This window comes from Phaseolus vulgaris, chromosome 8 (genome assembly GCF_051622355.1).
Source record: "Phaseolus vulgaris cultivar YP4 chromosome 8, ASM5162235v1, whole genome shotgun sequence".
Classification (NCBI taxonomy): Eukaryota; Viridiplantae; Streptophyta; class Magnoliopsida; order Fabales; family Fabaceae; genus Phaseolus; species Phaseolus vulgaris.
Window position 1 is genome coordinate 47561947 of NC_143505.1, and position 12518 is coordinate 47574464.

Consider the following 12518-nt stretch of genomic DNA (forward strand, 5'->3'; position numbering starts at 1 on the left):
TGTGATGACAAATGATTGTTGTTACTTGAGGTGTGAGCCTAGCTAAGATGTCAAGTAACATAGTAATGCCTAACATGAAAGCTTTTTATAAAAAAAAGAATACAAAATGCATCCTTAATATTTGTTTGAAAGGAGTTTTTTTTAAAAGATAATTTATTTTTACAGTAAAAAAATTCAAAAGAAATTGAAATTTCATAATTATATTAATGATTTGATTTATTTAAAAGTAAAAAATTAACTTAAAAGAATAAAAAATTTAAAATTCATCATAATCTCAAATTTAGTTCTTTTATTTTTTATTTTCTCTTCAACTCAATTTTAATCAAAGTCTAAAATAAGACATTATTAGCTTGACTAGAATTTGGATGTTATATCTACACATTTTTTTACAAATGTTGGTAAAGGTCTTTTTTCAAAGTAAAGTAGATCATATTTATTTTTTTAGTCGACATCATTGAAGTTATTATATTGTTGAATAAGTTAGAGTTATTTTCCAACCAACTTTGCTTGATCTCAAACTTTTTTTTTCAATTTAGATTACTTGAGGTTTTTTTTCAATCAACATCAATTATAATTATTTTTTAGATAATATATAGGTTGAAGTTATTTCTCAATCAGCATTAATTAGTTAGAGTTTTCTTAGCTAACATTGAGAGATCTATTTTTTTTACGTAGTTGAAGTTTTTAATTGATGTAAGGAGTATTACTTTTCAATTTAAATGTGTTATAAATCATTATTGTTTCTCATTCTATATTAATTGGAGTTTTCTCAACCTCTTAACTAAATTGTTCACTACAAGAAAACAGCCATTTTGCGTGGGTCAAAAACGGACTCAAAAGTGAAAAAACGGACGCTTATGCGTCGGAGTATCGTCCGTTCCGCATGGAAGCAAATACAAATTAGCGTGGGCCAGAAAGTTGGACGCATCTGGCCCACGCAAAACGGACGCAACATGCAGAATCTGGGTGAACGCAAAAACAGACGCACATGCGGCGGCGACTTTTGCGTGGGCCTATCCGATGCATAATTATCAGATTTTGCGAATTTTTCCGTATGTAATTTACAAAAATTTATTTTTAATTTTCTCATTATTACTAATTATTATTTATACCTATTTATATTTTTATTAATGTTGGAAACATTCTGCACAGGATAGGATTCGACACTCGAAACATTATTATTAACATTATTATTAATATTATTATTAACATTATTATTAAAATTATTATTAATATTATTATTAACATTATAATTAATATTATAATTAACATTATTATTAATAATATTATTAACATTATTATAAATATTATTTTACATATTGTTAATATTATTAGTATTAATATTAATATTATTAATATTATATTCATATTATTAATATTATATTCATATTATTAATATTATATTCATATTATTAATATTATATTCATATTATATTCATATTATATTCATATTATTAATATTATATTCATATTATATTCATATTATTAATATTATATTCATATTATATTCATATTATTAATATTATATTCATATTATATTCATATTATATTCATATTATTAATATTATATTCGTATTATTAAAATTAATATTGTTAATATTATTAATATTGTTAATATTAATAATATTGTTAATATTATTAATAATAATAAGTATAATTAAAATCATAATAATACTAAAGAATTTGCTTGGTGTAGTTGTTAAATCTAACTTATAATCCCTTCTAACTTATAATCCAAAATCTAATAATCAACTATATTCCATGATTCTAAGTTAATTCTATAACTATCACGAAATGACTCATATTTCTCAAATTGCTTATGATACTCTCTTTCAACCTTTACAATGCACTTCTTAGTTCAACTCTTACCTTGAAAATGGACTACGGTTATTAACTTCTTTCTGCTAGGGAGATGAGACCTAGACAACTATTGAAGTCTTCGTCTTCTTCCCTCGGTCGGGCAGATTGTTGGGTGCTTGACTGGGGTCCTTCTCATCTTCGTGCTTCTTTCCTCGGCTCTCGGTCTATGGCGAACACCGATAGGGGGTACCTACGAAGGCACTCTGACGCTCAAGTCAGTGAAGCGGGTGATCAGTATTCTGGTAGGTGAACAGTAATAAATGACGTACCTTTCTTCTTGGAATGTGTGTTATGTATATTATTTTAATGGGCTGACCTTATTGGGTCTGATTAGTGGAGTGGATCTCGCTTAGGGTTGTATTACCTTATCCTTAATGACGGATTAGCTTCACTGACCTTAGTTTCAGTGTTAACGGTAGTATGGGTCGGCCGACCGTGATGATTCCACTCGTCTCGACCAACCTTCCATGGTCTCGACCAAGTCTCTCAGGTCTCGGTCACCTCAGTCAAGTCTCTCAAGTCTCGGCCAGGTTCCCATTGGTCTCGGTCAGGTACTCCAGGTCTCGGACAGCCAGGTGGGTCTCGGTCAAGGAGACCAAGTGTCGGTCTTGCCCATACCAGTACATAACTTATAATCCAAAATGTAATCATGAACTTTATTCCATGATTTTAAGTTCATTCTATATCACACCCAGTCGAAACTTACTTATTTATGTTACATTTATTAAAAACTAAGTCTACTAAATTTACTATGTCAAAGACCTATTATTTAGTATATTGGGAAACTATATTAACACACTTATAAGGAATATTGCATATGTATCATCTCGTTACTTACTACATTATTATGTGCTTCAGTTGGAAAACATTAATTTCTTTTCGAAATCACATTCAGTAACTATAACAATGACATTTATAGAGCATGTAGTCAACTTTAGAACACTTTGGATATTGTATCAATCTAACAATTAAGAATAAGTTGCTATTGATCAGCAAAGAATGAATATAAATTAAAGGGATACAAAAGGGGTATCCCAACCCTTTTACACTTAACAGAACATCCCACAAAGGGAAAAGATGCAATGCTGATAATTACAGAAAACTAGAAGCCTTACACTAGTGATTGGCTCTATCAAACAGCTAAAAAAGGAAAACAACCAATAGCATGAAAGACCTCACGCTCCCTCATAGTATCTTCCTCTATGATTTCATGTACTCGTTGTTGGATAATGATTCCATCCTATACATTCTTGCTTATGTTCACTTCACAAAACCAACTGGTGACCACGCTAGAGTGTAGGCACCTAGGTATATCTTCACGGCCAATTCCACTGTTTCGCACATGAAGACAAAAATAACAGCAACTCCCTGCTTCTGCTGTTCATCAGTTGCTGCTTTAAATTCAAACCAGTCAATTGGAAACCAACCATCAAGAACTCCAGCACCAATGCAATCAACTAGCTTACTATTATCAGTGTATCAATTTTTCTTTTTCCTCTGCATTCCTTTAGGACCCATTGTTGCGTCGTCCTTCTACCCCTGCCCAGCCCAAAATTGGCATCACACCATATGCACCTTTCGTATACCCATGCTCCTACCTCGTATCCTCTACGTCTGGTGTCCAGCACAAACCCCATCCATAGTGAACAAGCAAACTAATAAGCCATCTATCAACAACAACGAACCCAGAATCTGTTCAGGTACTGTCCAACAACCGCCCCTGCATGGTTCAGTGTTGCTACAGCAGGGTAGTGATATGCATCAACTCTCCCTTAACACTCTTGCACCTCACCACGCTGCCACGTTCATAGCTTCAATTAGGTGGCATCCTTCAAGACCCATTAACCATCTAATCCAACGGAGCTAGCACCCCACTTTAACACTTGCAGCCTTATCAGTACCCAACCTTTGCAAGAACACGGAATTTTTATTCCTTCATTCCTTACGTACTGCCAAAGCTACTAAAGTAAAAGCACTGCCTTGTCGCTTCTTCACAGTAACTACAAAAGAACCCTAGCCAACACAGCTTTGTCCAGTCTGTAAATCCACACCTGTAGCCAAGAATATGTATACCAGAACAACAGTGATAAGGACAACCCTTTTTTAGAAGAAACCAGATACAAGCCTCCCGGCACAGGGCAAACCAGCAGCCATCAGATTGTTCACCGACCCCTTATCTTAGGATCCCTATTATTTATAACTCTTGATACAAAGCATTGGATTTAAGATCCAATCTGTGAAGGAGTAGTTAAACCTGTGAGCTTTATTCTTCATCCAAAGCCACGATTTGAGCTGTGCTTGTTGTAATACCTCTTCTGCGTCTACTACACTTTGTTTGAAGACAACCACATTCCTATGTTCCCAAATGCATCGTACAAGAGCTGCCCAAATTCCTTTCCAAACCATATTTTGCTTTTTGCTAAACTGAACCAGACAGAAGCTTTCAAAGTGGTTGTTCAACACACTATGCTTAGCAGATAAGATGCCAATCCACCTATAACATAACTCCCACACTCGCACAACCACATCACACTCCATAAAGAGGTGTTGACAAGATTCGACCTTGATTTGGCAAAGCACACAAAGGGTGGAATCCAGCGTTACTCCTCTCCTACTCAAGCATTCTCTAGTTGGTAGTTTATCCAGCAAGGCCATCCATGCGGTAGTCAAGACATTGGGAAAGGCCTTAGCCTTCCACAGCAATTGGGAAACTTCAACAGTACGACCACTACCTCTCTTGGCTAAAGTCGCATAAGCTGATTTCACAGAAAAGCACCCCTGTTTGATATTCCCCCACACCCTAGAGTCTTGCTCTTCCTTTTTCATAGTAATCCTGAAGATATACACTGCAAGATCCATTTCCATCACCGATTCCCACTCGAACCTGGCACGCCTCCACCTTAGATTCCATTTCCATTCAGACCCTTCCCACATACCTACCTCACGCACTTAATCTTAATATTTTGTATCATATACATTTTTGCTAATTCATTAAGATGATCTTATGATTCATTTATGAGAAATAACATCTTCAAAAATATAATGGATATCAAAACAAAAATCCTAATTCATTCATCCATTGCACACATATAACATTTAAATTTATTTAAGTTACTAATCAAAAGTTTTATCTAACTTTTTTTTTCTCAAACTAAATAAAACATTTTTAGATCAAATTTATTCTCTATTTTTAAATACATTCATTACCATTTGCATTAATTAATTACTTCATCTTGAATTTATATTCTTAAATTTATGTATATTTTATATAATATTTACAAAATTTAAATACGCATTTTATTTTTATTTATTTTTACTATTTTTTAATTAATTATTATTTTTCTATATGTTTTCAAATCTTTATAAACTTTTTAAGATAAATTCTTTTAAATAATTTTAAAATTAAACACTTCATCAATTTAATAAATGTAATTTAACTAATTTATATCATAATTTCAAAAATAAAATAGTTATAACAATATATAAATAAAATAAATTTAAAATAAATAATTTTTGAAATAATAAAATATTTTATATAACATTTAAATAATTTAAATATATATTTTCTTTTACTCAATTAATTTTAAATCAAACACTTATTTAATTTAACTAATTTATATTCAAAATTGATAAATTAAATAATTTATTATAATATTAAAGAAATAATTTTAAAATAAATATAATAAAGAATTAAATATTAAAATATTTATTATACATTAAATAAATTTAAATTTTAAAATCCTAAAAAATGCGTGGGCCATTACGGACGCATATGCGTGGGCTTTGTGGCCGACGCATATGCGTGGGCCGCGGCCGATGCAAACTGATTTTTTCTTAAAAAAATAAATTAAATCCATTTGTGCGTCCCTTTTGCGTCCAAGGTCATTCTTGCGTGGGCTTTTAGCCATTTTGGCCAACGATCTGCAAGTGGCCCACGCAAGAATTTGGAAGTTAATTCTTCATTTTGTGTCCAATGTGATTCTTGCGTGGGCTTTTACCCATTTTGACCGACGAGAGTAGCGTCCGCTACTGGCCCACACAAGATTTTGGAAGCTAATTGTTACTTTTCTTGTAGTGGTTCTAATGGATGTCTGTCATAATTTTTTCATCAATATTTATTGTTGTTGATTTTTTTTATCATTAACACCAATATTATTATTTATCAATAATTTTTTAATATTGATTGAGAAAACTTTGACCAACGACTAAGATTATTTTTTTACCGATGCCAATTACAAAAACTTTTTAAAAGACATTGATAAAAAAAAGTTAGCAAAAAAAACTCAACCAACAACGTCGTAAAAATAATCTTAATTAATATTAATCTAAATAATTATGACTAATACCAACTAAAAAAGTCCCAATTAATATCAACCAAAACAAAAAAATTATCAAAAAAATTATTATTTTTTCATAATTTTTAATTAAAAAATAACACCAATCAAAATTAAAAGATATCATCAACATGAATATTTTAAAATATTAAAATTGTTTAATATTTAAATATGTTTTTATATTTCGTAAAAAATAAAATATTTTATTAAAAAATTTAAATAAAATACTTGAAAAATAAAACAATTTAAAATCACAATCATTTAAATATCTTACAACTCACAATTTTCTATACAAACAAGGTTAGTTTACTCCAAATTTTTTATATAAGATTGAGAAAATAATAAACAACAAGGTTGGTTAATTGTCAGACTTTTAGGCCGAGGTAATTTAAGAGGCACTGGCGGACACATAAAAATATTTAAAGTAACAAATGATTATGTATCAAATATATTAAATCGTCGTTGTTATGTTAATACGAGCTTAAACACCTTATCCATACCGATCTAAACCATTACAACTATATAAATAAATTAATATTAAACCGATAAAAAATATATTTCACAATATTTAGTACTCTTAAATATACTTGAATAAAAAACTTAAATATTAAAATAACTTTTGTATGTATATCCTCTCTTTAGATCCTAAACATACAATTGAAAACATCCAAAGTCAACACAAAATAAGATCGTAGCAGAATAGCAAGACAGGAGACATTCTGAACTTGAATTAGAACACTAGTATTCAATATGGAGGAAGGATATTACAAAGTGGATTTTAAGCTTAACTCAACCTCATACAATGAAATGTCCTAATTTTTAGTCGACGTGGGATCTCCAACACACCCCCTCACGCCGAGAAAGACAGTTTGTGCGTGGGATAACATATTATGGGTCATATTATGGGTGGTCTGATAATGACCCGATAGCAGGTGACCTGATAAGCCCAACAAACACTCGTTAGGATAAACTCGAAATAACTCTGATACCATATTACGAAACAAAGATGAATAAAAGAGAACAAAAGATGAGCAAAAGAGTAGAAGGAAGGTAAAAGATATGAGAATGAATATTTCTCTTTTCTTGTTATTGAAATCAAAATAAATGGTCTGAATATATACAAGTATTACACTCATTCTAGGTGTTTAACTAAAGAGAAAAATAATCAATAATTAAATATTAAATACTAGAATCATAACACACTCAAAGACAAAATAAAGGTTATTCACCTCTATAGAAACAACTGATAATTAGAAAAGACACCCAAATTATTCTCCTCTATAAAGAGAAACAATTGATAATTATAAAAGACACCCAATTAATATTCGTATCCTTTAATACCCCGCCACAAGCTGGGGAGCAAATATTGATGAGATCCAACTTGTAACAAATATTCTTAAAGCTTTGATATAAATATCAGTCAGTTGCTCTCTGGTGGAAATGGAAAGCAAATGGATGAGACCCCTTCTTTAATTTTTCCCGAACCACGTGACAATATATTTTTATATGTTTTGTACGCTCGTGAAACATTGGATTTGTTGCAATGTATCTTGCTGAGTAATTGTCACAGTATAAAAGAGATGGTTGCTCAAAAGGAACTTTGAAATCTTGAAGAAGATAAGTTAGTCATTGAATTTCATATGTAACGGTGGTCATTGCTCATGTATTCAGTTTCACAAGAATTATTTGATATTGTTACTTGCTTCTTTGATTTCCAAGATATGAGAGAATTCCCAAGATACACATTAAAACCAGTCATTGATTGTCTTGAATCACTACAGGTATCCCAATCACTATCACAAAAGATTTTCAGATGAACAGAAGCAGTGAAAGAGAAAAATAGAACAAGATTGTGAGAAAACACCTTGTTAAGATTAGTAATTTCTTAAAATTATTAGTTTTAAAAGAGTTAATGATGGAAATGAAGATTTTTTAAAAATAATTGGTAGGGTTAGTATTTCCTTCCTTTATATATTTATTAATTAGACAAAAATTACTAAGCTTAACCTATGAACATTGATGATGTGTTAATCCGAGTATAGTTCTGATTACAATCATTGGAAAGTACACGAAAGGGCAACTGGTTGAGATAATCAGGGATCCTGTCCCTTTCTCACTTCGTCTCTCTCCCTCTCATGGTGGTCCAGTGGTTTCAAAGCTTTAAAACTCCCAGTTACATCCAGCTCAATGAGGGCGAGAGCCAATACTCCATACATCAAACTAATCACTTTCTGCACAATAATTAGCTAAGCCAAGTCATATGTATTCTAAATTACATAGATTCTCAAGTGCCCACCAGAGACATAAAGAACAAAAATAATACATTCTACATAACTCAAAATTATTGTCTTGGTATATGAAAGAAATAATATGTTCAAAATGCAACTAATTTAAAAGATGATTAATAAAGTTAAGTTGTAAGAATTTATTGTTAATATCACTCCAAAAACAACCAGGTCATCACAAACATATAATTATTATTATTATATTATTATTATTATTATAATTTATTACATTAAATATTGAATATTCACTCAAAAATCAAAATATTTTTAATAAATATCTTCTCGACTTGAAAAAAAAATTGAAGAAAGAAGAGAAAAAGAAACTGAGAAATGAAAAATTTATCAAATATGGCTAAATAATAGAAGAAAAAGCGTGTACCAAAACAAATAAGTAAATTATTCATTCAATAGAGTCATTTTGAACGAGAACATTTTCATTTTTCATTAGTTCATAATCATCAAATAACAACATTTCAACTTCTTTCTTCTTATTCCATGGGTGTGGATTTAAATTTTTTTGTTGAGAGTGGAAATTAAATTATTTTCTTTTTCGGAGTCATTTTGAACGAGAACCCTTTCATTTTTCATTAGTTCATAATCATACAAATATCAACATTTCAACTTCTTTCTTCTTTATTCCATGGGTGTGGATTTAATTTTTTTTTTGAGAGTGGAAATTAAATTATTTTCTTTCTCGGAGTCATTTTGAACGAGAACCCTTTCATTTTTCATTAGTTCATAATCATATAAAAATATCAACATTTCAACTTTTTTCTTCTTTATTCCATGGATGTGGATTTATATTTTTTTTTGTTGAGAGTGAAAATTAAATTATTTTCTTTCTCGGAGTCATTTTGAATGAGAACACTTTCATTTTTCATTAGTTCATAATCATACAAATATCAACATTTCAACTTCTTTCTTCTTTATTCCATGGGTGTGGATTTATATTTTTTTTTGTTGAGAGTGGAAATTAAATTATTTTATTTATGTGACCAACACTGGGAAAAAAACAGAAATGATGTAATTTGACTGTAGTGGAGAGCTGGTGTTAATAGGGTCTAGAAAGAGAGAGAATCTGATAATAATGATGTTTCCCACCGGCATAGTCATGGACAAAACTTATGTCCCCATAAAGTTTCTTGGGTCACTTCTTGTTATCATCCATGGATACCATATATGTTCACTTCTTGGATCTTTAGATGTATGTGGTGGTAACTTCTTGCACACAATAAACGCCATACATATAAATATATTATTGTAGTTGTCAGTTTGTAAAAGACATGTCACATTCGAAAAAACAGTTATCGATGTGTAATTTATGAAAGAAACATAAACCTTTAATTTCTTCTCTTTAGCATACTTTTTTATTCTTGATACTCAAATAAAAAATATAATCTTATACCATTTGTTGGAAAACGTAAACTAAAATATATTTAATTATAGTATATAAGTATAAATGTAAAATTTATGTTACGCACTAACTGTGTGAAGTTTATATTAAATTTCACTTTTTAAAATTTATGTATAAAGGTCTATCTTTTGTTGTTAAATACATATTTAATCTTTTTGAAATATGAGTTGATTATAAACAAATCATTTTCAAAGCTAGAATAAAAGTTTTCAAATTACAATAACTAAAAATATAAATTTGAAATTCAAAGAAGTAGATCCTAACTTGACTGAAATTTATGTCACTAAACATATTTAATGTAATCTTTTAGGACAAGTTTTAGGACAAGTTATAAATTGGTTATTGGTATACACAAAAGTTTCTTCATTTATATGGTTGATATTAGATATATAGATTTGTGAAAATTTATTTCTTTCGTTTCTCTTTTCAATAAAAACACATACTTCGTTCTGTAGAATGAAAGTTTTAAATTTATGTTTTGTGTATGAAGAAAAATTAGTAGAATTTTACTTTCTTTAAGTAGGTTACTAACATAAATTATTTAGAATTTAAATGAAGTCAGTATATTAAGAAACTAAAAATTAAAAGAAGAAAACAAGTAAACAGATTATTCGTAGAAAATTTTTAATAAAGAGTTAGTAGATTTAGAGTATGTTTTTCAGAGCTAGTTGATAACTTATTTCGCAGTTTCTAGTTTATAAGTTAGTTATTAGTTTATAAGTTCCAAGTTTACAAGTTGGTATTACGAAGTGGACTTTAAGCCTAACTCAACCCCATAAAACCGGCTCTATAAGGTGAGGTTTGCACCCACTTATATACAATGAAAGGCTCTAATCTCTAGTCGATGTGGAATCTCCAACACACCCCCTCACGCCGAGACTGCCAACTCGTGCGTGAGACTATATATTTTGGGTGGTCCGATAGCGGCCCGATAGCGGGTGGCACGATAGGCCCAACACAAACACTCGCTAGGATAGACTCGAAATGGCTTTGATACCATATTACGAAATGGACTTTAAGCCTAACTCAACCCCATAAAACCGGCTCTATAAGGTGAGGTTTGCACCCACTTATATACAATGAAAGGCTCTAATCTCTAGTCGATGTGGGATCTCCAACAGTTGGCTTATTTGATAGCTTCATTAGAAGTGTTTTGTAAATTAGTTAGTAAATATAAATGATATAAAATATTGTTAGAATAGAATTAAGAGATCCTCAGTTTGTTTTGATTAAGTGCCGTCATAAGCAACGTGAATGGCAGTTTCATAGTTTTTTTCAAATTTTTGACATTTTTAAAGACGATTCTCTATGGAAATGTCGTTATACGTAGGTTGCAGTGAGAAACATCGACAGTTCTTTATGAAACCATCGTGAAAAATGGGCACAAAAAGCAATCTCGCACGCCCAACACTCTTCTTTCCCTCACTCATTTCATCTCTCATTTTCCCTATTCATTTTCACTCACTCACCACCACTACACTCTTTCCCTCTCACTTCTCTCCTAACCCATAGTTGTCGGTCTCCTCACACGCTGCTGCCACCGACATTGTGTTGCCCTCCTCACTCACCGCCGCCACGACATTGCGCTGCCATTCCACTCGTTGTCACGCCACTCCTCTTCTCCGTAAGCCAGCGCCACCGCGAGCTTGCCGCCCCGACCAGTGTCGCCCTCTTCACTCACCGCCGCCACGACGTTGTGCCCCCATTCCACATGTTGTTGTGCCTATCGTCTTCTCCGTGAGCTCGGTTGTCGCAACTAGTGACGCTCCGACCAACATGTTGCTTCACCACGACCATCGCTTCACACGAGCACCACACCCCACTAACGATGCCACCGCGCCGCAGAAGCCCCACACCGCGACTACCACCGTGTCGCGCCTCCCGCTGTCCATTTTCGCGTTCCGAAGACCTTCGTCAGTGCTCTCCCTCATCACAAACATCTCTTCCTTATCCCGCTTCTGATACAAACTGACAGATGACTAAGGACACAACAAGAACTTCCAAAAGGGTCAGTCATCTCGGTTTACAAAGTCGGGCCCTACCAAACCTTGAGAAAGCATCAACAGAAGAAGAAGCTATAAACCAGAGTACCTAAAGTTCGTCTTGCTAGTCTTCTTAAATGTTTAGAAATATGTTGTAAATAATTGGGCTCATTTTGGGGGTCCAAATAGCAAATATAGGCTAGAATAAGGTATCTTTAGTATAATAGGGGGTGTGGGTAGCATTTTAGCTTGTTCCTAGCCCATTTGAAGGCATTTTGACCTAGTTTCTAGAAGGACAAGCCTAGGATGCGGGATTGACTTAGTCAAACCCTAAGGCTGCCCATTTTTTTCCCTTTTCCTATCCTACCCCTTTAGCTTATTCTCCAAGGCTCCTTCACCTATAAATAGGAGGCCTAACTAGTGTATTTTACAAGTTGAAATTATAGTACATAAATTCTGCACAATTTTTGTGTGAGTTATGAGTGAGTGAGTCTCCTCCTAATTTGGTCTTATCTTGTGAGATATAACTCTCAAGTGGTGGCCTCCTTTCACTCATCTTGGTGATTCCATCCCATCAAGTGGCGTGATTCATCCTTGCTTCACCATTCCTAAGTTCTTCTTTCATCATCTCTTCCATTTATCC

General features: G+C 32.1%; 1 protein-coding gene across 1 annotated transcript; it reads right to left on the reverse strand.

Moving 5' to 3' along the window:
- Positions 1-3860: 3860 nt before the first annotated feature.
- On the reverse strand, positions 3861-4794 carry LOC150025623 (uncharacterized). The gene is made up of 2 exons (XM_090294137.1): positions 4171-4794; positions 3861-3911 (listed from the first exon to the last, which is right to left on the reverse strand). The coding sequence occupies exons 1-2, from the start codon at positions 4792-4794 to the stop codon at positions 3861-3863; spliced, it is 675 nt and encodes a 224-aa protein (XP_090150263.1).
- Positions 4795-12518: the final 7724 nt, after the last annotated feature.

Coding starts and splice junctions, on each gene's coding strand:
- LOC150025623 (XM_090294137.1), bottom strand. CDS start 4,794: ATGTGGGAAGGGTCTGAATGGAAATGGAATCTAAGGTGGAGGCGTGCC. Junction 3,912..4,170: donor GTGTAGTAGACGCAGAAGAG/GTATTACAACAA, acceptor TCTTGGCTACAG/GTGTGGATTTACAGACTGGA.